The sequence below is a fragment of the Bombus impatiens genome, unplaced genomic scaffold, assembly GCF_000188095.3.
Source record: "Bombus impatiens unplaced genomic scaffold, BIMP_2.2 scf_0264, whole genome shotgun sequence".
In the NCBI taxonomy this organism is placed as follows: Eukaryota; Metazoa; Arthropoda; class Insecta; order Hymenoptera; family Apidae; genus Bombus; species Bombus impatiens.
The window spans coordinates 427,701-453,119 of record NT_176683.1 but is presented as its reverse complement, the minus strand read 5'-3'; the positions used below and the strand labels follow the sequence as shown (position 1 = coordinate 453,119).

Below are 25,419 nucleotides of genomic sequence, written 5' to 3'. Positions count from 1 at the left end.
CGCAATAATGCATCGTGATTGGTTGTTACGTTCATATTCAAGTTGTCAAATGCTAGACGGCCGTTAAGAAAGCGGTTGCGTGCTAAACGTTGTATCGAAGGCGATATCGAGGAACGTGTACGAGGAATTTCTACGAAACAAAGTCGTTTATTTATTTTAATATTATACTAAACTCGGGTGCTATAAACTTTACATTTAAAACGAATATATGCTTGAAAGAAGCCGCGTCTTTTACTGATAACGTCGAGTAACATGCAGTGGGAATGCTAACATTCAATTATTAGTGTCCTTTGATTTGTGTACAAAACGTTTTACAATTGAATTTAATTTCGTGTCGTGTTTGCAGTCGTCAAAGGTGCAACGACGAATGCATTTAATGAAATTATCATCGAATTTGTTATCAAAATTGTGAAAACATCATCAGGATGTCAAGTCCAAGGAATATGAGTGGTTCTGTTCGCGAAGGAACTCGAGTTGTGCTTCGAGAAATTACTGCATCTCTTCATAATTCGCCGCCTGTGCAACCTTCTCGTCGCAAGGTATTTATATACTCTTTTTGTGAATGATAACGCGCCTGCAACGCGCATGACAATGAACTTTAAGTTGGCATATCCCGCGTTCTTATCGTTTTATCATGTCCTTTTTTAACCCGGTCATCTTTCCTCTCTGTTTTTATTGCAAACAGTTGTGCCAGAGGTCCCCTATAAATAAACCCTGAATCTCCAGGAGCACCTTGAAACGAAAATAAGTTTTGCTTCCCGCGTAGGAATATCTTTCTTCAGCGCGTAAAAAAGATACTCGCACATAATTTGTACAATTATTTTGTATATACATATATAAAATATTTTGAACATATCTGGCTTATATATAACTGTACATTACTTGGCTTAAAGATATCATAATATCTGTCATGCGCGCTGAATGATTAATTAAGGAAAGTACAGTTAATATTTTTGTATGTTACGTTACTAATCTAGAGACGCTTATTCATTGATAAACTGTATGTGAATGTTAGCAAACAATATTCGCAAAATGTTCATAAACCGTTAGTGAACACTTTTCGCAATAAATTCACGAATAGTTCCCGAACAGTTATTTAAATACTTTATTACAATTAATTTATACCAATTCTTAGGTTGTGCAATCGCTAGTCATTAAAGATAAAAAATTTTAAACAATAAGATTAACTAAAATTTATAGAAAATTGTAAATATATAAAGATTATTAGCTTATGTTTATACATTATGAATCATCGGAAATGTGTACTTATGCGAATAGATCAGGAGCAGTATAGTACGAGATAGACAACTTCTAGACAACAGAACATTTCGTATACTATTTGCGAATTGTTTACGAATACCAGTTGAGACCCTTGACATTCTTATAGTATGTTCTTTCTTGTACATGAAACAGAAACTGGTTTATTCACACGATCAGTACTACAAAGATGAAACCGGTTCTTTAGATTATTATAAAAAAGCATTGTACTTCTGGGTTATATTTTTACCTAAGGAAACGTGGATTTCGATACATTTATTGTATTTTATATCAGGATTTTATTTATGTGGTCTTCCCATGTTTCAATTTTGTCAATATGTAGCTTTCGATATTTCCTTATTTTCCAATTTTATTCAGTATACACAAAGATCTCGTTCGCATTCAAATCAGACTTAATACGTAGTTATTTCTGCCCGGGAGAAAGTGCCGATTAAAATACAGTTAAGATTAAAAATATAGTTATCATTCATACATCATAAGGTACACACATTCAAATAGAAATTGCAACTCCAAGGAAGTACTTCCAGCTTTTAGTAATATGCCACAAAAACAAAGATATTTTATATTATTCAATCTCTTTCATTCATTCTTTTTTCATTCATTTTCATTCATTTTTCTTTCTCCGTTTCGTTTGACAATCACGTGTCCGATAACGATTTGATTCTTCATTTTGGAGTGACTCGAAATTTGTTAAATTCTTTGAAAATTTGAATCATTTCGAACATGATTCGAGACTTGAAATTATTGAAAGTCTCGACCATTTGTGAACCTCGAGTCTTAATACATTTTGAATGAGTCGAAAAAAATCTTGAGCATAATGTTCAAAGTAATTCAAAAGGTATATTAATTCAATCTATCGATAACTTACTCACTTTTTACCTACTCAGCAATTGAACAATTCGATTAACAAGTATTCATACGTTACTCCAGATAGCGCCACGCCGTCGCACCATTCGGTGCCATGGAATCGTGTCCCACCACTTCCATAGTTGGTGATCTTTGTAGCATAATGCCCGTGCGGCGTGTGCGCGGTTCGACGTTACGACAGCGGCCTACAAGTAGCAAGTGTTAGTTACGCGTATCATCGTGGCAAGACGGTGGCGATGACTCTCACGTCGTTGATCATCCTTTACGACCTAGAAACGATTCATTCCATATCGAACGTGCTCTAGCCGTAAACGTTTCCAACAGATTGTCAGAATCGCGTATCTTTCGAAAGGTGAGCCGCTTATATTTTGCATCATCGTGTTCTGTCGTCGCGTGCTCGTGGTAGTGCGTTCACACGTACACACGCTTACAGATATGGTGTCGCGTGCCATCGCGAGGAGATCAGTGGTAGTGGTGGATGTCTAGAGTCTAGAGTATCGACTGGAGAATGCGCTGCGCTAATATTAGAATTTCGACCAGAAGTATCCTCCGTTGATCGTCAGGTCCGGTGAGTGTCTTCCGGCGAATCCTTCCGATGGAGACGAGCAGACCGCAAGAAGGCAATACGTTGTCTTAGACCTAGTTTCACGTTTCTTACTTTTCACGCCGTTTTCCATCGAATGTTATTGGACAGAGTTTATTGAGCAAAAGACTGTGTTCTGTTTTCTTGTAAATCGAAATCGATGTCGATGACGGTACTCGAAAGAATGGAGCGACGATAGAGGGATGAGAGAGAGAAAAAGAGACACACCCCTCAGGAGAGAAATGTCTCTGGTTTTTTCTGTCATCGCGTCCAGATGGGAATGAGTCATAGCGATAGTATCTATGTGTTGTCTCGATGATGTCAAGAATACGCCGAATAAGGAGAGCACGAGCCTCTCGAGTTTCGAATGGAATTGCCTGTCATATTGTGATTGCATCGGTTCACTCGCTTGAACGCTTCGTGTACGGTGAGCTCGAGCAAACACGTTCACTTTATACCGTAGGTTTAACGAGTAAAAGCGCCTACAGTATAATAATAATTGACAGTTTGCCACGGTTCATGAAAATGTCCTCATCATTTCATACGGTTAGGAAATCGTGTAATTGCTGCCGGCAATCTTGATGCATCCAAGTGTGAAGATTGTAAATTACGTTGTTTCACGTATAGAATGATTCACAAGAAACGAAATTGTTTGTCACCCGTTCTCATCTCTTTTATTGAAGCAAGAAGAAAAAAAAAGACGAATATCGACCTTTTTTCATGTCTGTAATAATAAGCGTGGTTATTGTTGGATCACCGTGTATAAATAACATCGTTTACATCGTTAAAAAAGTACGTCTCAGAATGCTTCTACGCTTATCAGAATGACGTTTCTACGTTTCAGTATTTCTGCAAATATCACGCGACCATCGTCTTTGAATGTTTCTATACGTTTTAAATCGATTTCCCGCGAATCCGTAATCGAACTTCCTTGTGGCGCATTGGCAAGAACACGAAAGGCATGTTCCGAACAGACAGCAGATTTTAGCACATTGTTCATCAGCTATCCTATGTAGAAATCATCGTGTGCCGCTATTGGCATAATTGGATAACAAAAATTTATAACACTTAGCAACTATATACAGGGTGGTTGGTAACTGGTGGTACAAGCGGAAAGGGGGTGATTCTACGCGAAAAAAGAAGTCGAAAATATAGAATAAAAATTTTTTTTTAATTTTTCCATCGAGACAACGATCTACAGCGAGATCCGTTATAACGAGACGTGATAAAGTGCACGCGTACCGAGCGAAAATTCAAAGTCGATTTTGAATCAAACGAAAAATTTTTTCTAAAAAAAATTTAAAGTATTATGCATTTAAATTTAATATACATTTAAAGTATTTAATATTTAATAAAAATTTAATACTTTATACTTTATACTTTTTATACTTTACATTTATATTACTAAATTTATATTAAAATTTAAAAAAATTTATATTATATTATAAAATATATATAATATGTACAATTTATATTAAATTTAGTAATGTAAATTTAAAGTATAAAAAATTTAAATTTTTTTAAAGTAAAATTTATTCTATATTTTCGACTTCTTTTTTCGCGTAGAATCACCCCCTTTCCGCTTGTACCACCAGTTACCAACCACCCTGTATAACACTGAACAATAACATAATGGCAACGTACACAGTTTTTACCAACGAAATGAAGATGGAAAATACGTGAAAAAATATAAACCTAATTGCAAGGGAGAAAACAAGTTTACATTGTAAACAAGCAATTTGCAAGAAATTATTCAAATTACTAAAAAATTACAAATTGCTTATTCTTATTACTCTTTAGTTTTAGTATTAATAATTGTGTAAACTGATGTACGTATAAACAGAAGCATATTTGTGCTGTTTAACAATGTAGTAAATATCTACATGTTACAAACCTCTCAAGATTAAAGATAAATTAAGTACGTACATACTTCCGAAGGTTTACAGAGGTTTCGCGTGTGAAGTGTGAACTGACCCAAATTCAATTGTTAGCGTGGCATTTTATTTTTCCGTGTCAAATCGTTGATCTTGTCAATTTATTTTCAAAGAATTTTGATTGACATCCAAAGATGTAATCAGTCGTTAAACGATAATCACCACGTTGCGTATATCAGTCTTCGTCAAACATTATACGTTGTTATTCATGGTTATCAGATTATCATGTTATGATTTATCATCTTTCAGTTTCGAGCAAGATTATTTTCATATTTTTTTCTTTTTTTCTTTTTTTCTAAATCAAACTATGAATGTTTCTCCTTAATTGACGTGGCGATGATTATTCGTTCCTTCAATTGGTTTTTTTCTGTGCCCTTCAATCGTTTATTATCATATTTCAGTTATCTAGAATTAATTACGTGGTCTATCGCTACATCCATATTTATACTAATTAACGTTACTACACATATTATATTATCTTGTTACCATTTATCTTATTATTATTTATTTTAATTTATTATTAATTAGATAACGATGCATTAAGAAATGTAATCCATATGCAATGTAAACAATTATGTAATTTCCACAGAAACCAAGACGCACTAAAAAAGCACCATCAATATTCATGGAATTAATGACGTATTCTGTGAAAGAAGAAGCGCATAACACGAGCTATAGAGTAGCTACACCTAATCCATAATGGTTAACGTGTTATATTAGTGCGCGATTTACATATTCTACTTTCTAAATGCATCTGTTCTCCGTAAAATGTTTGTCCGTCGTTCTAACGCGATATGTTTTCACGTACTTAATCAAATCAGAAGCAAGACGCAACAGACTGATGTCTTAATTAAACGCAGAAATCGGATGAGTCTTATTAATTGGATTTGTGAATTTAATCGAGTAGGACGAATTTATCATTCGTCTTTGTTCGATTTTCTCTCGTTGTTCGGATTAGAGCTTACGGTGAAAACTTCCAGATAAAACCTGGGCGACTTTATTAGAGCAAAAAGTGGGTAAACTCGAGAGAGTGAATCGAGAGAGGTTTCACATTAATAATTGAGACGAGTGTTGGCCATATCTCTGTAAGATATCGTTAAATTAGCGAATTCTTCCAAGTCGGTGAATATCGTACGTCTAATGTATTCGAGGCGAATACATTACAACACGTATACGAACTTTTTAATCGAATGATTTTGCAATCTTCGATCAAACTAGCTCGGGGCTATAAAAAGGTGAAAATAAGCCTTTCCACTGTGAGCTTTCTTTCCTCTCTCGGGGCAAGAGGGGTGGAACGAAAGGAAGACGCTTATAAACGAGAAATCGAAGAAAAAATACACAAGACCGCGAATAGGGTAAATGATAAACGAAAGATGCGCCGTGTCGTCGGAAATAAACGTGTCAGGGGTGAGGATATATAGGCGGGGAGAAAGAAAGAAAGTTCGCTACGTGGGGTTCTGTGAACCCGCGTGTAAATATGGCCTCATATCGGCCAGCAGTGACAGCCGAAAGTGGAGGCCCTTCGGGAAGTCATGGGGAATTTCATCTTCAAGGTAATCTTCTCAAAACACCGCTTTCTAACAAAAAGAAAAAAAAATCCGCTAATAATATTGCGTTCAAGTTGCACGAACTCTCGAATAACGAAATCGCTCGCTTTGTTGGATTTTCAATTTTTTTGAGAAATTTCCTACGACACGTAAGACGTTTCAGTGGACCATTTAAAAGCTCGTTCGGGCTATGAAATTCAAGTGATTTGAATAATTTGAACGAGGCGTAAGAAATAGATACATACGCTGTTAGACAATCGATAGATTAGAGGCAATTAGACATCAGACAGACATTAGGCAATTCGGTTATCTTCGGATAACTCGTTTTAATTCCTTCGCGAGGAACACCGAATTTTTTAATCCAACGATGCATCTTCTTAGATGATGGAATCGTAAGAAACTTCACGCAGAAGATCCTCGCTCTTGGATTCAAATTTAGACTTGAATTTATATGATCACAGTTGTATCCACGTCTCGACAGCCACCATCTTTCACCGCGAGTCGCGATCACAGGATCGAGGCGATACGGACCGAGGTATTTTTTCGCCGCGAGCACCGTCCACTCATAACTGTTCTTGGCATGGATTCGCGGACAAGACTGGCGCGAGATCGGTCAAAACAAAATCTCCATCTCCCTCTCTTCGTGCTGGTATATTTTATAATTAGTCTCAGCGACGAAGAAGTTGCGCAATTTCTGAAAGAAATCCGCGAGCCTTGCCTCGAGAGATCAGCTGATGCGAATTTTGCCAGTGGACTACGATTGCTCGTTGAACACGCATCTTTATTCTACATTTGTTACGCGAAAAAATGGAATATATCAATAAACTGCTTCATCGAGCTGCCGCGATCCCGGCAAGGACGTTGCTGCCGCCATCGCCATCGCCGTCGCCATCGCCCACGCCGCCGGTATTTTGCGTCTAACTAGTCGAAAGCCAAATTAAACGCGAACTTCTCGCGCCTGTGAATTGGCAGAGGCAGATATAGGTTTTTTAGACTCGTTCGAGCGTACGCTGCAGCGGAAAATTTCTCATTAATTAACGCGAATGTAAGCCTGGAATTGAACGTATTCAGGGTCGGCTCGGAAAATCCCAGCGTCGTTATCGAAATTCATCGGTGTCCTTGAATCTCTCAACAGCTTTCGCTGATTCTTAATAACAAAAGAGGTTGTCTTTAGAATCTGTGCTCGATTATTGATTCGTCTTTCATTCGAAATTGTACTTGCATTTTTGGTCAAACAAATGGCAATTGAAAAAATAAAAAAAGAAATAAATTCTAATTGATGTAACATTTCTGTTCTGTTGCTTAATAATATCTTCTTTCTGTTTCATAGAGTGGCGGCGACAACTCTACATCGAAAAGTGCAGAGCATGAGGTGAAGGTTCGATTCGCTCGTGAGTTCGCCGACGTTGGATCGATCACCTACTCGGCTCCGGAGAGTCTGTCTTCGGCAAGCAGTTTCCAAAGTCTCAGCAGTACTTTAAGCACAAAGAGCAGTAGTGGAATCTGTGCAGATTCCACGCCTCAGAGCCCCAACCAGGTTTTGGACGATTCATACGTGGACTCGAATATATCTGGTTTAGGAGAGCTGATCGCCGGTTGTGCACAGATAAACTTAAATAGCGAGGACGACGATCATTCATACAGTACTCTTCAAAACTCTCAAGACTTCAGTCAGGATCAAACATTCGCATCTGCCACTGACGAGCTACCAGTCGATATTACCAAAGATCTCTCTGAGTTTTCGTTGACTGAATCTCGGAAAATAGTGCAAGTTGTCGATGACAATTCAACGCTGACTAATTCTACAGAGGAAATTAAAGAAATACCTATCATAGACACCATTTGCATCAAGGAACCTCTGCCCGTAGCGATTATAGAATCAAACAGGAGGAATAGTTTTATACGATTAGAGGGAATAACAAGCAGATCCTCTTCTGCTAATAAGGGTAATGACAGTAGCGATGATCATCAGACGAGTAATAGCTCCGTAAATGGCGTTGATGAGATTTCACTGCCACGTTGCACAGAGGAACCTAACTTAAATTTGACTGTGTGTTTGTCACCTAATAAAGAAGTCGCAGATGTTCCTAGGGAAAAGGAATCTAGTTTGATAGAGAATAGCTCGGGCGAAGTTGATTCTTTGTCTCTCAATTTTATACCATACACTGTAAATTCTGTATGTAATTCGACGTCTGTGTTCACGGAATATGCAGAAGAGACATCGTTGCCTAGTGTACCAACGCTTTCTTCTTTGTTGAACAGCACAGATTCGGCGAAGTTGGGCGAAAGCGATGCTCGAGAAGATGAGAACAATGTAGAAAATCAACTGGCAAGGACTTTGTCTCCTGTGAATAATTCTAACATAGCAGTAATTTCATCTCCGCAAATCGCAGTGAAAAGTCCTATTCAAGATAAAAATCGAGATACAAATAGTAGTTTGACAAATTCATTGAACTTTTCTAACAATGATGTAAAGGATTATGTAAATGTTATAAATGACAAACAACAGACTTGTCTAGATGATACTTCTTCTTTCGTGAGATCAAAAACGCCTGAGATTCAAGAAAATTCTGCTACGAATATTTGTCAAGAGATTAAGAACACAGTAATAACAGAAAGTGTTGTTAATAACCTTGAACTTCCTTCGTTAAAAGAAGATACTTTGAACACAGATGCTATTACTCCTAGAAAAGAAGAGGTAGAAACCAGTCAATCGGATAAATCTTTTGACAAGAAAGTAGACGATTTGCAGAACGCAGATGATTTGCTGAGGACAGATGATTTGCTAAAGACAAATCTAATAAATTCGATAAAAGAAAATGAAAACGAGAATATAGAGGAACAGTGTTCTGACAAGAAATTAGATACCACTATTATATTAGAGGATATTTCTTTGATTTCGGAGACTGTACCGGAAGAGGAACTGTATACGGAGTTCAAACCGCAACGACAGAGCACCACGTTAACTGCGTTGAACATCGAAGAGCCGAATTTCGAAGAACTGCAATCTGCTGCTGAACAGGTTGCCAATGATATTTGTAAATCTTCATTGGAATTCTCAGAAGAAACCCATTGTTTCATTAGCGCGACATCCGAAAGTAAGTGTTTCTCATAGGAAATTTTTTTTTTATGTCAATGAACAGTTATTAATAGTCATTTTATATCACAGTCTTCCAGGATCCTACGAGCTTCGATTTTTTGATAAATCACGGCAATTCGAAAACTGTCAATCGTTTGAGAAGCGAGTCCTTGTATGTAAAATTTGATCCATTGGTAGCAAATACTAGTATGTTACCTCAAGGAAATGTACAATCCATAAACGAGGAACAAAACGACAAAAGTGAAAGCGTACCAGTGAATATTGATACTCCTAAACGTAATCCTGCCATAGCAGCTATAGATAGGCTACTTTTTTATAGTCCTATTTGTACAAATATAACGCAGAAAACAGATGAACTTCAAGAGAAAATGGCAAGCAAAGTACGTTGTAATTTATCATAATTCGTGTCTTTACTAATATTGTTATTAGGTGAATATATATATTTATACCTATGTTATATAGGAACAGCCTGTAGAAGAATCAAAATCAGATACTCCACTTATTACCGATATTAATATGAGTAAGGAATTAGAATTAGTAAGGACAACTGTATTACAGCTAGAAGAAGAACTAGAGAAACGGAAAAAAGAGTACGAAACTGAATTAGAGAAGCAAAAGAATGCTTTTCAAGAAAAAATTAACAAATTACAAGCACAAATGGCACAGGAGATAAAGAGTAAATCTCAAATGACGTAAGTTATTCCAAGTTATCTCCACAGAATAGGGCAGATAAAGTGTTACAAGCTGTTTTCTCCAAAGTCATTGCAGATGTCAACTTGAGATTTTCAGGTGTTAAATGATGCAGAAGGGTTGATATTTTTGAGTGTAAGAAATTAAGGAGGAGAGTTTCTCAAGGGTGAAAAGATTACTACTCCCATATTTTTTAAATGGAGTGGCATATTAATTTTTTGATATTTGGACAGATGTTATCAAACCTAATAACTTTTATCTAAAGCTCTTTTTTATTTCGCATAGTTAAGAAATTGTAGCAGAAAATACTTTATACATGGAATGTATTCTGCTTTGAAAATTATTTTACTAGATGTTCAAGCAGTTGTACATTCACTCCCAAACACACGTTTATTCTTGTGATGATAGCTTTGTTAAATATCTGACATTTCTGAAGTTACGAATTTATAGTGTTAATTCCTTTTTTCATATCCTCTTTCATAGTTGCCACTGCTGCAATCATTTTCTCCTTTACATAGCCCCATAAAAAAGGTCAACTGGTGCTAAATCCGGTGACATATTTGAAAAATAATTTTCAAAGCAAATTTCCTTTGATATCTTTCTACACGTTTATGGAACTCCTCTTGTGTAAGGTATTTTCCACTCTCCCCCACAATATCTTATACCCTGAAATGTTATTCCCTCTGCATCATTTAAAACCTGAAAATTTCAAGTTGATATTTGCAATGGCTTGTAGAAAACAGCTTGTAACATATTATGTACCCTGTCCTATAATACTCCATTGTTAATGTAAATACCTATATAATATTGTATTGATATGTAAATAATCGCGAAATATTAATTTCAGGGTCGTAGTCGAAGAGTATGAAAAATCGATTAGTCGACTGCTTACAGAGAGAGAAAGAGATCGTACGAATTTCGAACAAGAGAAAGCAAAACTCCAAGAGGAATTACAAGCTACAAATGTTCATTTAAGCAACACAGAAGCTGCTTTCAATGATGTTCATCAAAAGTACGAGAAGCTCAAGGGATTCGTATCCGTGTATAAAAGTAATGAGGCGGTATTGAAGGAGGGTATTCAAGAAAACATGGAAACAATAAAAGGTTTGGAAACACGATACGATCAATTGAAGAATCATGCTAAGACCGAGCTTGAAAAGTAAGTACTTAGAAAAGTTGAAATATTTCAATACGAAAGGAACAAGTTATATATTTTTAAAATATTTTAGAGCTAATTTCCAACTGGATGCTATACGAAAACAGCATGAAGATGAAACAGTAAAACTTCATGCGTTGGTACGGAAAGCGGAGCTAAAGAGCAATTCATTGGCCGAATTGGTTGAACAGAAAACTAAAGAAAACAAGGAATTAACGCAAATACTGGATGAAGTGATTGCAAGGGTGGGTCACCAAAACGCGGAATAAAAAACGGGAAATTAACAAGCATCGCGAATGCAATGCAATTAGTCTTTATTTTTTTACTCGCCCCCTTAAACGTTTTAGATACAACCATATGCTAGATATGATTGATATATATGTACACATGCGTTGTTTCTAAAATTACTAATTGCAAATTATGTTTTGTTTCAGAGAAGCACCTTTTATTAATTATTTATAAGTTGTGAAATATATATATATATACATACTATTTTATCGCTAATAAAAAAAATAGGCATATTAAAACCAACCTCTCAGTTTGTGTTTATGGAGTAAAAAATATCTTAATATTCCACAAATAGTTCTAACAGTCACACGTTCACGCATTAATATTTCATGCGATTTGTTATAATACATTTCAATATAATATCTCACTATATTCAGATAAATAAAATCCATTGTTCATACATATGCTACCTCGACATACAAACATCAATGTTTGATCATTGATATTTCTGTGATAAATAATATACTTTATGCAAAGTTAGGTCAATTTTTTTTATCAATGAGTATTGTCAATCAGCTGTTCTTGCATCAATTACAAACAAAACGTGATATTTTGCTAATTTTAACATACGATCACTTGTACTCCCTGGTTTGCGAGGAATATTCTTGTTCTCGAGATCAGGCATAAGTTTCTTAATGGTTCGCGCTAAGTTTGTAGCATACTGTTTAAATTGTGGATGAGTCATACCTATTCCCTTATCTCGTAAAGCCTCCGCTACCGCCCATAGTAATTTCTAAACACACGTATTTACATTATATTATATAATAAAAAACAATTGTTTGAACATGCTTTAAAGTGCTTAGAAAAACATACCTTTCTATGAGTGTCACTAAGCTCGCATTTTCCTTCATTCAAGGACTTGCCTTTTTCAATTATATCACTAGATGAGTGTCTCTCCCACGAAGGCATAGTAGTATTATGCAATTCGTGCGAGCCGTCGAAAGATAAACTTTTTATCCATTTGCATTGTGGTCCTTCCAATTCTTCTTCGCTTTTCCTCTTCCTTGATTCTGGCTCAATAGCTGCCTTCTGACTTTTCTCCGAATCATTCTCCTTTGTGTTTTGTGTAAATAGTGCACGTTTAATGCTTTGAGGATTTGACCCAGTTGTAAGCAACTTGCTTGGACCAGCTCGTTCAGGAGGAGGACTTTGAAATAGCGCCCGTTTAGACATTTCAATTTTGGACTTTAATGGACTAGGTCCATCTAAAACGAGCCGTCGAGCTACTTTTTTCTTTGTTGAACTCCTGGGAGTTCCCCTCGGACTTTTACCGCGTGGACTCTTACCCCGTGGACTTTTGCCTTTTTTAACTGTTGGTTTCCTATATTAAAAAAAGAATAATAATTTTATATTTTAAATTAATAAAATTTTTCTGAAATATGTTTCATGCTTAATACATACTTAATATTTAGTACTACAAGTCTTTTATTGTTAAGCGCCAGGCCTTGTAAATTCGCACTGGAAAATATTTTTCGTCTTCTCGTCAAATGACTTAATCTTTTTGTTGGACTTTGTCCATTATTGTGTTTAGATAAATGATTTCGTTTTTTGGCACTTCCTGGTGCTGGTTTAGAAAACCATACAGTACATGTAGACTGAGTTTCAGCACCTATATATCTATTACATAATTTTGATGTAAGGCCTTCAAATTCTTCAACTGCTTTATTTCTGTTATAACTAAAATCAAAACTAGTATTAAATACCTTCCCATAAATACTGTATGCTATAAACTTAAGTAAAAAGCATATTAATGCACTCACTGTATTCCATGAAATTTATGATGATATGATTCAGGCCATGACAAAGTGGCAACTTCTTTCTCATTGACAGTGTAATAGAGTAATGATTGTTTTGGTGCAGCAATGAAAGACTCATCTTTTATGTTGTTCTCAGTTACAGTTACTTGTAGCTGCTCAGGATTTAACAATTTTGTTCCACTTGCGCTAGCATTGATAATGCTTTTTTCATTATTAGGAACTACTTTCTTTATTCTAAAATTATCACTGCAAGTATTCTTTAAATCTACCATATCTATATTATTACTAATATTACTTTGATATTGTGGATCACAAGCATCAAAAGCAGTACTTAAATTTCTAGATGTGCTTTTGGTACGCTGATAATTATTTGTACTAATATTTTCTTTTTGCTGTTCTGGGGATTCCTTATTTAAATTTTGTTTTATACATTTTTCTGGTAGCACACATGGTGTCCAAAATAAATGTTGATTTTCATAAATACGTAATAATAATTCTGAACAATCTGTTCTACAAATTGTAAGTTTAGGTGGTGGCGGTACACCACTTAAGAGTTTATTAATTTTGGCTAATAAATTGTTATCAGAGTTTGCAACTAAATCAGCTTGGGAAGGTTTTTTAGGACTAGCTACTATTGGTACTTCATTTGATAGTGGTTCATTATTCTTTTTATCATCTTCATCATCGCTATCGAACATCTCTGGACTACAGATGTTCGAAAGCTCTTTCTCAGTCGTAGAACTTCCATCTCTGCTGGAATAACAGCAATCCATGGCATTGTCTAATAAAAAAAAAAAGAAAGGAAAAGAAAAACAACATGCAAACTACGTAGTAAATAATTAACAATTTTTTAGTACCAAACAGAAGTTAAAAAGAATTTAATATTTTTAGTAAGAATATCTCGTTACATTTTCATTATTTAAATACATAAATTTGTTAAAATAATGTATTTTAATACCGAAATAAACTGCGTCTCATATATTTATGCGCGGGATAAAATATTCGTTATAAGCACATATGTACATGATATCTAACCTTGCGGAAAGTTGTACGTTAAACAAGCAAAATTTCAATAAAAGTATTTCGTAATTCCCTAAATTATTTATCTTATTTTATACACGAATTATTTACTACTTAAATAGGAGTTAACGTCAAAAACGAATAGCCTATTGCTTCTTTAATCTTATCGTGATATCACATTTTAAATTTTAAATTAATATAAACGAAAAAATTATACGCATACATACTGTGCACAGAAATTCGAACGTACTTACGTCTTTTGTGAATCAATGTTCAAGTGTCTCTCGCTCAATATTTTATTGGCTAACAGCCAGATGCATCTGTTTTGATTTTGCGATACCAGAAACACAGTTCACTACGCGTAACAGCATTACGTACGTCATAATGTGACGACAGCATATCTATTCCTTAGGGCTGTTTTTTCTCTTACATACCTTCATGAATCCTACCATAAGTGTAGAACAACGCCAGTTACTTATTCGTTATTTTGTATCTTACAAGATAATATGCTATATGCAAGCATTATCTGGTGGCAGAACTATGGACTACTCTAAACGTAACTAGCGCCGTAACATATACATATTTATGAATGACATGTAACTGCATTTCGTATGTGATATTACTGTGTTTCCTTATGTTAACATATTCTTAACAAAAATATGTAATATGTAAAAGTGCTTAAAGTGATACTACTATTTTTATAAAGTATTTACTCTAGATTTAATGGAAAGCATTTTGGAGACATGGAAGGTATTTATTATATACAATTGTTTCCATTGAATATATACATATATTTCTATCTCATCAAAAGATGATTTAATTTGAAATTAAAATTTTATAATGTTTACAATGATTCAATAAACAATTATCATAAAATGCATTTTATTGTTGAATTGATTTCATGATTCTTCAAATAATATTGTAACATGCATTGTGTTTTTTTGATTGATTTTATTGTTCTTGATATTATTTTTTCTTAATATTACTACTCTTTCATCTTAATGTTACTTTATCATTAGTGATATTATTGTCATTTTGTAATAATAGTCATACCTTTCAGATACAATTACTATGACAACCTTACAAAAGAAAAATAAAGAAGTTAAGCTTTAAAAAATTCTGGTAAAAAATTAAAGAAAAATCTATCCAAATATGTATTTAAAAAACATTATTTAACAACGTCAAAGTCAAGGTTACATAGCAAAGGGTGTTGTATTCTGTTAGTATACATGCTGATTCATACATCAATTCTGATAATTTATTTATGATACTTTTATGAACTTTCAATGACATTCTATAACTCATTCGATTATGTATGCGAAGCATATGCACTATGTCATTGATTGATTTAAAATAAAAGATATTTAAAAAATGTAGATATTTAACATTTAAAAATGGGAAATAACATCAGAAATTTTGGCTTGCTTTTATATAAAAATTTAATAGTTAGGAAGAGACATTGGAAAACAACAATATTTTTACAATGTTCGGTACCTATTGCTTTATTTGTATTGATACAAGCTGTCAGAGATTTTAGTGTACAACCACCTCGTGTAATCAATGGAAGTACATATTATCCTATAGAAAATAAAGAACAGTTAACAGTAATAAATAGAGATTACACATTTTTATATTATGTACCACACAATACATACACAGAAAATATTTTGGAAGATATAAGAATATGTATGACACTCTCATATGAAAATGTAGTTGGTTTTTTAACTGAAGATGATATGATCAATGCTTACACAACATTACAAGCCAAATCTCCTAGTGTGGAAGTATTAGGACTTGTGTTTGAGCAATATAATACAACTGATATAAAGTACAAAATCAGACATCCTTTCAAAATTCCAAATGTATTATTTCAAAATATGTTTGATCAACCTGCATATGATGCACGTGCTCTATATGTAAATGCCATACCATTTATACCATTACAAATGTGTGTTGATGAAGCTTTGATAGATCGCACAGTATCACATTCTTCAATGGATTGGAAGGTATTACATGTATATAATATTAAGTAATCAGCACTATCAATACCTTATATTATTTGTTCTATTCATTTTAGGTGTCAATACAAAGAATGCCTTATCCACCTTATATTAAAATAGATGAATCTGATACAATATTAAGACTGGTGATATGTATGTTTGCAGTCATTGCTTTCTTAATTCCACTTTGTGTAGAAATAAACTATGCAACGAAGGAAAAGTACATTGGCGTAAATGTTCTGATGGCAATGAATGGGGTGAAAGAATATCAGAATTTATTAAGTTGGTTGGTCACTGGCATTGTATTCAGTATTTTTTATATAGTACCAATGATAATATTATTTAAGAATACATTTTCTGAGAAAGTTGATCCATACCTATATTATAGTAATACTTTCATATTTTGGCTAATACTTACAATGCATGTAAGTCATTTAATATCATTTGGTATGCATATTGCTGCATATTTTTCAAAACGTAAGTTCTTTTAGAAGAAATATTAAATAAAAAAAAATGAAAAATAACTATAATATATAATGGATCTTTTTTAGCACGTTTTGTGATAACAACATTAACAATTATTTATACTGCTTCTTTTTCACTACATGGAAATTTGATAAGGCAAGAATTCTTTTCAATAATACCATATTTGGGAATATTGTTCCCAAATATATTACTATATAGATTCCTTGAAGAAGTAAATGGATATGAGACTCAATGTGTGTAAAATACTTTTAATATTTTTTAATGCCTTGCAATTTTCTAAATATTAATTATGTGCAATTTTTAGTAACTGGTATTCAATGGTCAAACATGTTTGTTGTTGGAAACACGCAATATAATACTACTGGGTGCATCGGATTTATACTTATCTTCTCAATTATAGGTGCTTTCTTACATTTTATTCTTACTATATATATTAATGCCATACACCCAGGAAAATATGGGGTTTGTAAAGACCCACTTTACTTTTTGAAGGTAAATTTTTATTTTGTTAGAATAATTAGAATTGTTCTTGAGATGCATATATGTATGATAACAATACATTTTTTAGTATTTAAAGAAGAATAAAGTAACTTTTGATGACGATATAGAAGATTTTGATTATGGAAATATAGACAATGAAAATTTTGAACCAGTTGTAAATGGTGCACTTACTCCTGGAATTCAAATTCGTAATCTTAAAAAAACATATAAAAGTATTTGTTTACGAAAATCAGTAAGTTTTCTAACTTATTAAATTTAATTGATAAATTATTATTATTATTGTCTTTAATTAGATTGGATTAATAATAATTATCCTATAACAGAAAGTCCAAGCTTTAAAGGGAATTTCAATGGATTTATATAAAGGACAAATAACTGCTTTACTGGGACACAATGGGGCAGGGAAAACTACACTCATGTCTATTTTGACAGGTAAAAATTCACTACTTTCGTATTGAATGTGTTTATTTAATTTCTTTGAATCAATTATTTTATAATAGGTGTAATAAGTGCAACTGAAGGAAAGGTTCTTATAAATGGTCAAAACATAGTAAAAAATTTGCAATCTATTAGAAATGATTTGGGTTTATGCCCTCAAGAAAATATGGTTTTTCCCGATTTGAGTGTATTTGAGCAATTAGAATTTTTTGGTCTAGTAAGTATAGTTGAAATTAAGTAACATTGTAAGTGTAAGAAACAATTTTTAAAAACTGAATAGTGTGTATGTGCGTTTTAGCTGAAAGGTGTAAATAAAGAGAGGAAAGAAATCAAACAAAATATTAATGTCTTACTTGAGAAGTTAAAACTGCATGAAAAAAGAGATGTTCTCCCAAGCACGTTGTCTGGAGGACAAAAAAGGAGATTGTGTCTTGGGATGGCTCTTATTGGTGATGCTAGTACTATAATTTTAGATGAACCAACATCGGGAATGGATCCTGAAACTAGAAGAGATATATGGGATATTATATTAAAAATAAGAGGGAAAAAAACGATTTTGATCAGTACACATAATATGGAAGAGGCTGACATACTTGGAGATCGAATTGCCATTGTACATGGAGGACGATTAAAATGTTATGGCACATCGATGTTTTTGAAGAAACAGTATGGCTACGGCCATATGGAAGTTACTTTGTCAACAAAATCATGGTGCAGTCCAGATAAAGTTATAAATCAATTTGATCCAAGAACGCAACAAATAAGCGTTGATAGTGAAAAGATCGTTTTAAGCGTACCAAACACTGAAACTTTACCGCAATCTTTGGATAAAGTTGAAAGCCAGAAAAGAAATCTGGGAGTTACAGGGATTAGCGTATCACTCATCACATTGGAAGAAGTATTCTTAAAAGTAATTAAAAACGAGGACAATGGAAAACATTTGAACGAATTGTTCTGTCCTCCATCGCAAAAGGTAGAAGGATGGAGTTTATGTATGCAATCAATTTTAGCATTATATCACAAGAAATTGACGTACACAAAAAAAAATTTGAGTAACACATTATTAATATTGTTTTTGCCACTTTTGTCTGTCGTGTTAATGGGTTTAAGTTATGATACTCCTACTGATTCAACAAATATATTTCCATTAGAACTTAATATATATAGACATCCAAAAGTTCTGTATTCTTCCAAAAACGAAACTACTGGCACGATGTACGCAAATTTAATCAAATATTTTGGTGGATTTGCAGAAGAGGTAAAACAAAATACAAGCGTTACAGAAGCCCTATTGGGTAGGGCGGTCGAAAATATTGCAGAGTATCGTAATAATTACATTGTCTCTGCAGAATTTAATATTTCTGATGATGTCCTGTTTGCTAATGGTTTTTATTCTGGAATTGCAATTCATAGCATGCCCTTAACTGTAAATTTATTATCAAATGCGCTAATCAAAGCTGTGGCTGGCGATGAATATTCTATTCGTGTTTCAAGTCAGAAATTACCAAGTGCTTTATCTGCAACACCACTATACATGATAGAAACCGATTCTCTAACGAGAGTATTGGTCTTTTGTTGTTTCTTCTTTCCAACTGTTGCGCTTTTCATCGTTCATCCTTTCCAGGAAATGGAAAGCAAAATAAAGCAACTCCAGAGAATGACGGGAATTAGCTCTTTTTCATACTGGCTTACTATGTTTACTTTCGATTTATTAGTTCTTACAGTATCCATATTTATTATCATAATAGGATCTTATATTATGGATGTTATTTTGGATATACGATTATACTACAAGATAGAAATATGTAAGATAATACAATATTAACAATTATTACATGTGCTAAGAATTGAATCTCATAATATTGTTGTTGTTTTTTTTTTAGTGATAATGATATTATTGCTATTGCTTTTTGGCATAAATTCTTTATTTATATCGTATATCTTCAGTTTTATAAATAAATCGAGAAATACTATAGTAACTATTTTATCTATTGTACCAATTGGATTGGGTAAGTTATACTGCACTATGGAATGGTAAAGAAATGAAAAATACGAAATGGACAAGCTAATATTTTTTTTTTAATATTCTAGTTTTATTACATTATCTCCTTCAGGAAGTGCTTGGTAGTTTTCCATGGTTGAAAATTCTTTACTCTATCCAAAAAGGAATATTTTATCTGATGCCTCACATAAGCCTATTTAATGGTCAATTATCTTTCTTCATCATAGCTCTGCAAAATGCGAGATGTCGTCGATTACCAAATCGACTGCAAGAGGTAGTTTGCATGGGTATTCCGGATATTTGTTGCGGTACGAATGTATTAATTATTTTAATAAAATTTGTAAGTTAATGATATGTAATATAATTGAAGTTTTCCTTAGGTTTGGACTGTGCGGATGGAGTATGCAAGAACCAGCTTTCTTACTTTTCTGATTATGATTTTAAAATGAGTTTAAAAAATTGCATTATATACCTATCTCTCACTCCGTTAATGTATTTTGCTATACTTATTATTTTAGAGGAACGATTACCTCATAAATTCTATGCTAAAATATTCAGTCAAAATTTAAGAGATCCATGCAATATACAAGATGATCAAGTGAAAAAGGAAAAGCATACAGTGGCAATAGAAATCAGAAAATTACAAAACCGTGGTATAGTATTTTACGAATATTTTTTTTAGAGAAATGGAGATGAGAAATTGAATGAAAATTTACATTATATCGATAGGTGCATCGAAGAAAATGAACGAGGAACCAACTAAAACAGTTCCTACTATCGAAAATAATTGCATAGAAAGCCCAAATAACAACGATAGCCTGTTCTTAGTTTATGAATTAAGTAAATATTACGGAAAGTTGATGGCAGTACAGGAAATTAGTTTCCGTGTGAAGCAACGAGAATGCTTTGGATTGCTTGGCGTTAATGGCGCTGGGAAGAGCACCACATTTAGAATGTTGACCGGTGAAGAAATACCAAACAGTGGAACTATGTACTTAGGAAAATCAGAAATTCATACTGATAGAAAAAACGTAATATATCATTTCTTTTGCATTCCTCCCAGTTTTGCTATTTCTACTATATATTATATATGAATTTTTCACATAGTATCTTGCTCAAATGGGATATTGTCCACAAACTGATGCATTGCTCAATTCCTTGAATTCATTCGATCATTTGCGACTTTTTGCATTGCTTCGCGGTATCCCCAGAGCGAAAGTGGATTTAGAAGTTAACAAATGGATTAATAGACTTAGTAAGACCTAACTGCTTTTTGAATTTACTTCGAGTAGTCATCATGCAGATTTACAATTGTGTTTGTCATATTAGATTTAAATTCTTGTATGCATCAACCGAGCGGTACTTATAGCGGAGGGAATAAACGACGATTGAACATTGCTATGGCACTTATTGGAAATCCAACTCTTGTTCTTTTGGATGAACCAACTACGGGAGTCGATCCAGCAGCTAGAAGATCGCTCTGGAATATACTCCAGACCTGCCAAACAATGGGACAAGCTATTATACTCACTTCTCACAGGTACTTTATCCAACTTGACAATGCATGTTACTTAAAATTATTATATAACCATATTTGCATAAAAAAAATATCCGTAATAGCATGGAAGAATGCGAAGCTTTGTGCAACAGACTAGTCATTATGGTGAAAGGTCAATTGGTTTGCGTCGGTGCAAGTCAGGAATTGAAGCAACGATTCGGCGCTGGTTACGATATTCACGTTAAATTAAGTCCCAGCCGAACGGACGATGATGTCAGCAGTATAAAAAGTATTATAGAGTCTTCTCTAACGTGTGAACTAAGGGATGAGAATTTGGTAATAATTCTGAACTAATGTGGAAGATTTGTAAATGTATTTCTGTATAAGTCTTCACTGATTTCATATTCCAATTCGCAGGGGCTTATCGCGTATCATGTGAGTGATATTAAAACGACATGGGAGAAGATGTATAATACAATGAATGATTTAAAAGCGCAATATAGTTGTATCGATGATTATGCTGTTTTGTCAGCTACATTAGAACAACTTTTCATTCAGTTCGCTAGAGGAACTGAGTTGACAAAAGCGCTTACTGTGGATTCCACTACTCAGACCACTAATGTATAAATACCGTCAGATATTTTAACAAGTCTTTCAGTTAAATAAATGTAAATGTATCTAATTTTTTTCTAATATATGGTTTTACGTTGTAGTTTGTGAATCTTAAACACATAGCAAATGTTAATTAAGTTATTTATTTCAAGATGTACGTTTGAATCACAAAAGAATATTTTTAAAGACTTGTGCTGACATTATTGTAATTTATTCATTGCAATTATTATAATTTGAAATATAATATTTATTTATATCAATAAATAATACTTAAAAAGTCGAATAAATATTATATTTCCCGTGAACAGGAGCCAATGGCGACCACATTGTCAAAAGGAAAGTGAAAAGTTCGAATATTAATATAGGAAAAAAGAAAGAACATCGTAAATAAGGTTCTCACATTTTATATAAATAAGAAAGTTACATAAACGATATATTCTTATGTACATACGTCCGCCTTTAAATGATATTACTGTAATGGAACAAGATTGATCGTGTAATACGTAATGACTTGTGCGGTGTCGTCTAATAATGGTATCCGCCCGAGCTTGTTTGGTACGAGTTTGGACCCTGATAAGGTCCACCACCGCCGCCACCTCCTCGGCCGGCGCCACCACCACCACCTCCACCGCCTCCGTCTATTAATAAAAAGAAATCAATTTAATCAAAACAAATACGCAAAATTATTTTAATAATTGAATTATCACGATCATAAAAAAGTGCTTTCTTTCTAAATTTCTTTCTTCGGATAGTTCTAACGTCTACTCAGAGATTCACGAAACAAAATATCATCGATGAAACTCACTGTATCCACCCCCTGAAGGATATCCGGCTCCGCCACCATTACCGCCACCACCACCACCGGAAGTATCTTGATTTTCGCCTCTGGCCTCAGCCGCGAGTGCTAACTCGACGCCTCGTTGAATTTCTGGTGGAATTGGAGGTGGTGTTGGCAAATGTGCGCCTTGGGGATGGAAACCTTCTTCATCCGCGGTATAGCTGATGCTATACTGTACACCATCAGGTCCGGTGTACGAGTATGATCCGCTCACCGCTTCCGCGTTACCTAGAAAAGCGAGACAACACGTGAATACTTGACGCAACAGGTGCTCGGCAGGATTGCACCACGTATCGAGTATTTTTGCGGCTTTCTAGCTTGTTAGAAATGATCATTGTTCGGTAATCACTCATCGCGAATTGAATTGGCCGAAATTAGGACATGTGATTACTTAGATACCTGTGGTTTTTTCGTACGATCTCTTGAGAATCTTCTTAACGTTTTACAACATCGAACAACTTACAACTTCCATAAAGATGTCGAAATATTATCAATTTTGAAAATCTCTATTTTGCAAGTAAAATACTGGCGGTAGGTAAAGATCCGAGAACGAGTTAGATGGAAGTCACATTTTAGGAGTTGCAGTGCTATTGCGTTCATCGGTTCGGTTCCATTGTAAACGGAACGATTCGAGGCCGAGCACGATGATGGATAGGAATATTCATAACAGTGAGAAATGATAGCGACGAACCGCGAAGAAAAGGAACACGAGGGATATCGCTGTTGAGAAATAAGAATGGCCCTGATCTCACCTTGCTGGTGACCCGTTTCTTGCGCACTGATACCATTTCCTGTTTCGTAGCTGAATTGGTAGTTGCCATCACCGGCATTCTGATTGTTGAACGAGACGATAGGTATCTCTTGGCCTCCTCCAGGTCCTCCTCTTGGCCCACCACCGCCTCCACCGGCTAAAGCATAAATTCAAACAAATGTTAGAAAATATCGTATAAGTAATTTAACTTGTATAAAGTCTTTATCGTTATAAAAGTACCTGAATTGCCACAGACTTTGATCGACTCGAGTACCCTTTCTATGCAACTGACTTTTAAGCAGCCCTGAGAAAGTTGATAATCGACCGGTCGTACATCGAATACAAAAAAAAAGCTAGCAAGAAGTTAGCCAGAATTTTAAGCGGTTCGAACAGAACACATCTCCTGTTCTGCCGCGTATAATCGACTTTTTATCGATCACTGTATCCGCGCAATCCACCGGGTTGCGCCATATCAGGTGAAATCCGCGAACGCACTCGAGATTAATTCGTAACTGAATGGGGCCTAATTACTTGGTTGGTCGCGACAACGCGTTGTACTAAAGGAGACACACACGAGACGCTTTGGTGTTCTTATTTTCGCAATCCAGCGAGAATTCTCACCGTCAAATCATACGTAGATTCGAGAGCGCTGTTACTGAGACCGTGCTGGTGTGTCTTCATTAAAGGAGCGCCTCGGGGGATAAAGTGATTAGACGTTTCGCGTAGTACCGTGATTTTCACTTTTCTTTCGTCCCCGTGACACGAGCCCCGGTTTCACGACATACTTTACATATTTTGATGCAACTCCGACCAACCAACTGTCTCTCATAGCGCGCGATTTCTCTCTCTTCTTGGTTCTCTACCTTTTCTAATGTATGTCTGATGTAACGTGACACAACTGTTCCACGATAATCCAAGTGATTTTCTCTACGCGCGTGTTACCGAAACGAACTATGATAAACGTTTCGGCGATTCCTTCTGTGATTGAGTAATTTGTTATGTCTAACTTTTTCTCCGGCTACAACAAGTTTTTCTCCGCGAGTTTTATGGCCATAATGATTTTAATGATGTGTGAAATGTTTGCGCTGACGAGACGTAATAGTCTTAGTCGGGACTAACGAGAAAAGAAAAAAAAAACAATATATAGCACCAGGGTACGTGTTGAACGAGTACTCTGGTTAAGTACATGTTTTCTCTTGGTTGCGTAATGCGCCAGAACAAAAAGTTGTACTCCTACATAGATCAATGATGAGACACGAGAAAGAAGAAAATAAGAGAACTCGAAAGCTTCGAGCTTCTTACTTATGCAAAGTAAAAATTTTATTGACAAATAACAGTAGGGTACTTACTGCTTATATGCTTTGTATTATTATTTCGATGATTTCATATGATCAAATATGGTATTGACTCAATGACTGTAATTGCAATATCTTTTCGCAAAAGGCATGGAATCATTATTATTGCCTTTCACTCGGTAACCTGATATTAGGATTAGATAATAAAAAGTTACGGCGATGATTTAATTCGAAAAGTCATCTATAAGGAGGCGATGATGTTTTCAATAAAACTTAATATCATCATGTAAGGGGACATTAAAGCCTAACATGGGATACTAACTATATTATTACAGTATTATAAGCTACAATTTAGTCGCAGTATTCGCGCAAAGTACGGTAATTCATTATGGGAAGATCAATAATTCTGTCCGCTTTATCGAAAACCATCTTTGAAGTATTGAACGAAGAAAACTACGATAATTGGCAAACACGAGGAAAGACGTATTCGAAAACTACATGCAAACAAATTAAAAGATTGCTGCAATTGATTATTTCGATCATATCCAAAAATCGATTGTACGATACGCTCGATTTCACTGGATTTAATTATCGCGTATTATTATCAAATATTATCAAATATTCGATCTATCGTTGAATGCTCTACTAAAGTTTTATCTTATCTTTATTATTTCTACATAATATTTCTATCTTTTCTACGTTATAAGTTGGAAAATAAAATGAAGAAATAATACTTACGTCCTCCGTAGGCACCTCCGCCTCCACCACCAAACGCACC

At 34.4% G+C, this 25,419-nt stretch overlaps 4 protein-coding genes and 1 long non-coding RNA gene across 13 annotated transcripts in view; 2 read left to right on the top strand and 3 right to left on the bottom strand.

Moving 5' to 3' along the window:
* The first annotated feature begins 80 nt into the window (after positions 1-80).
* Positions 81-11,793, top strand: LOC100743498 (transforming acidic coiled-coil-containing protein 3). 3 transcript variants are annotated; one of them, XM_012384585.3, is made up of 6 exons: positions 81-539; positions 7,540-9,307; positions 9,379-9,689; positions 9,772-10,001; positions 10,847-11,158; positions 11,229-11,793. In XM_012384585.3, exons 1-6 carry the CDS (start codon positions 426-428, stop codon positions 11,422-11,424), a joined length of 2,931 nt encoding a protein of 976 aa, XP_012240008.1. In that variant the 5' UTR covers positions 81-425; the 3' UTR covers positions 11,425-11,793. The 3 variants fall into 3 exon arrangements, with proteins under 3 accessions (XP_012240008.1, XP_024222833.1, XP_012240009.1); XM_024367065.2 differs by lacking the exon at positions 81-539 and adding an exon at positions 6,043-6,215; XM_012384586.3 differs by lacking the exon at positions 81-539 and adding an exon at positions 6,928-7,115.
* On the bottom strand, positions 4,708-5,964 carry LOC112212687. 2 transcript variants are annotated; one of them, XR_004461566.1, is made up of 2 exons: positions 5,832-5,964; positions 4,708-5,745 (listed from the first exon to the last, which is right to left on the bottom strand). It is a non-coding gene; the product is annotated as an uncharacterized LOC112212687 (long non-coding RNA). The 2 variants fall into 2 exon arrangements; XR_004461567.1 differs by having other exon boundaries at positions 5,842-5,963.
* On the bottom strand, positions 11,439-14,612 carry LOC100743622. Of its 5 annotated transcripts, none has more exons than XM_012384589.3 (5): positions 14,475-14,612; positions 13,204-13,950; positions 12,845-13,120; positions 12,257-12,764; positions 11,439-12,176 (listed from the first exon to the last, which is right to left on the bottom strand). In XM_012384589.3, the coding sequence occupies exons 2-5, from the start codon at positions 13,896-13,898 to the stop codon at positions 11,952-11,954; spliced, it is 1,704 nt and encodes a 567-aa protein (XP_012240012.1). In that variant the 5' UTR covers positions 13,899-13,950; positions 14,475-14,612; the 3' UTR covers positions 11,439-11,951. The 5 variants fall into 5 exon arrangements, with proteins under 5 accessions (XP_012240012.1, XP_003488861.1, XP_012240010.1 ...); XM_003488813.4 differs by having other exon boundaries at positions 13,204-13,981; positions 14,475-14,608; XM_012384587.3 differs by having other exon boundaries at positions 13,204-13,981; positions 14,471-14,596.
* A 7-nt stretch (positions 14,613-14,619) lies between these two features.
* Positions 14,620-21,873, top strand: LOC100742829 (phospholipid-transporting ATPase ABCA1). 2 transcript variants are annotated; one of them, XM_012384583.3, is made up of 17 exons: positions 14,620-14,776; positions 15,281-16,226; positions 16,298-16,697; positions 16,772-16,939; positions 17,011-17,198; positions 17,275-17,439; positions 17,531-17,639; positions 17,708-17,862; positions 17,944-19,450; positions 19,529-19,654; positions 19,737-19,955; positions 20,028-20,300; positions 20,377-20,678; positions 20,755-20,902; positions 20,977-21,187; positions 21,268-21,481; positions 21,563-21,873. In XM_012384583.3, the coding sequence occupies exons 2-17, from the start codon at positions 15,615-15,617 to the stop codon at positions 21,770-21,772; spliced, it is 5,007 nt and encodes a 1,668-aa protein (XP_012240006.1). In that variant the 5' UTR covers positions 14,620-14,776; positions 15,281-15,614; the 3' UTR covers positions 21,773-21,873. The 2 variants fall into 2 exon arrangements, with proteins under 2 accessions (XP_012240006.1, XP_003488854.2); XM_003488806.4 differs by lacking the exon at positions 14,620-14,776 and adding an exon at positions 14,799-14,970.
* A 272-nt stretch (positions 21,874-22,145) lies between these two features.
* The window catches only part of LOC100740945 (pupal cuticle protein 20-like), a 4,689-nt gene continuing 1,415 nt past the window's right edge, over positions 22,146-25,419 (bottom strand). Inside the window, exons 3-6 of the mRNA XM_024367068.2 lie at positions 25,380-25,419; positions 23,348-23,503; positions 22,563-22,823; positions 22,146-22,395 (exon numbers count right to left, since the gene is read on the bottom strand). The exon at positions 25,380-25,419 is cut by the window's right edge and continues 28 nt beyond it. Coding sequence (XP_024222836.1) covers positions 22,283-22,395; positions 22,563-22,823; positions 23,348-23,503; positions 25,380-25,419 — 570 coding nt within the window. The 3' untranslated portion in view covers positions 22,146-22,282. The remainder of the gene's footprint in view (positions 22,396-22,562; positions 22,824-23,347; positions 23,504-25,379) is intronic.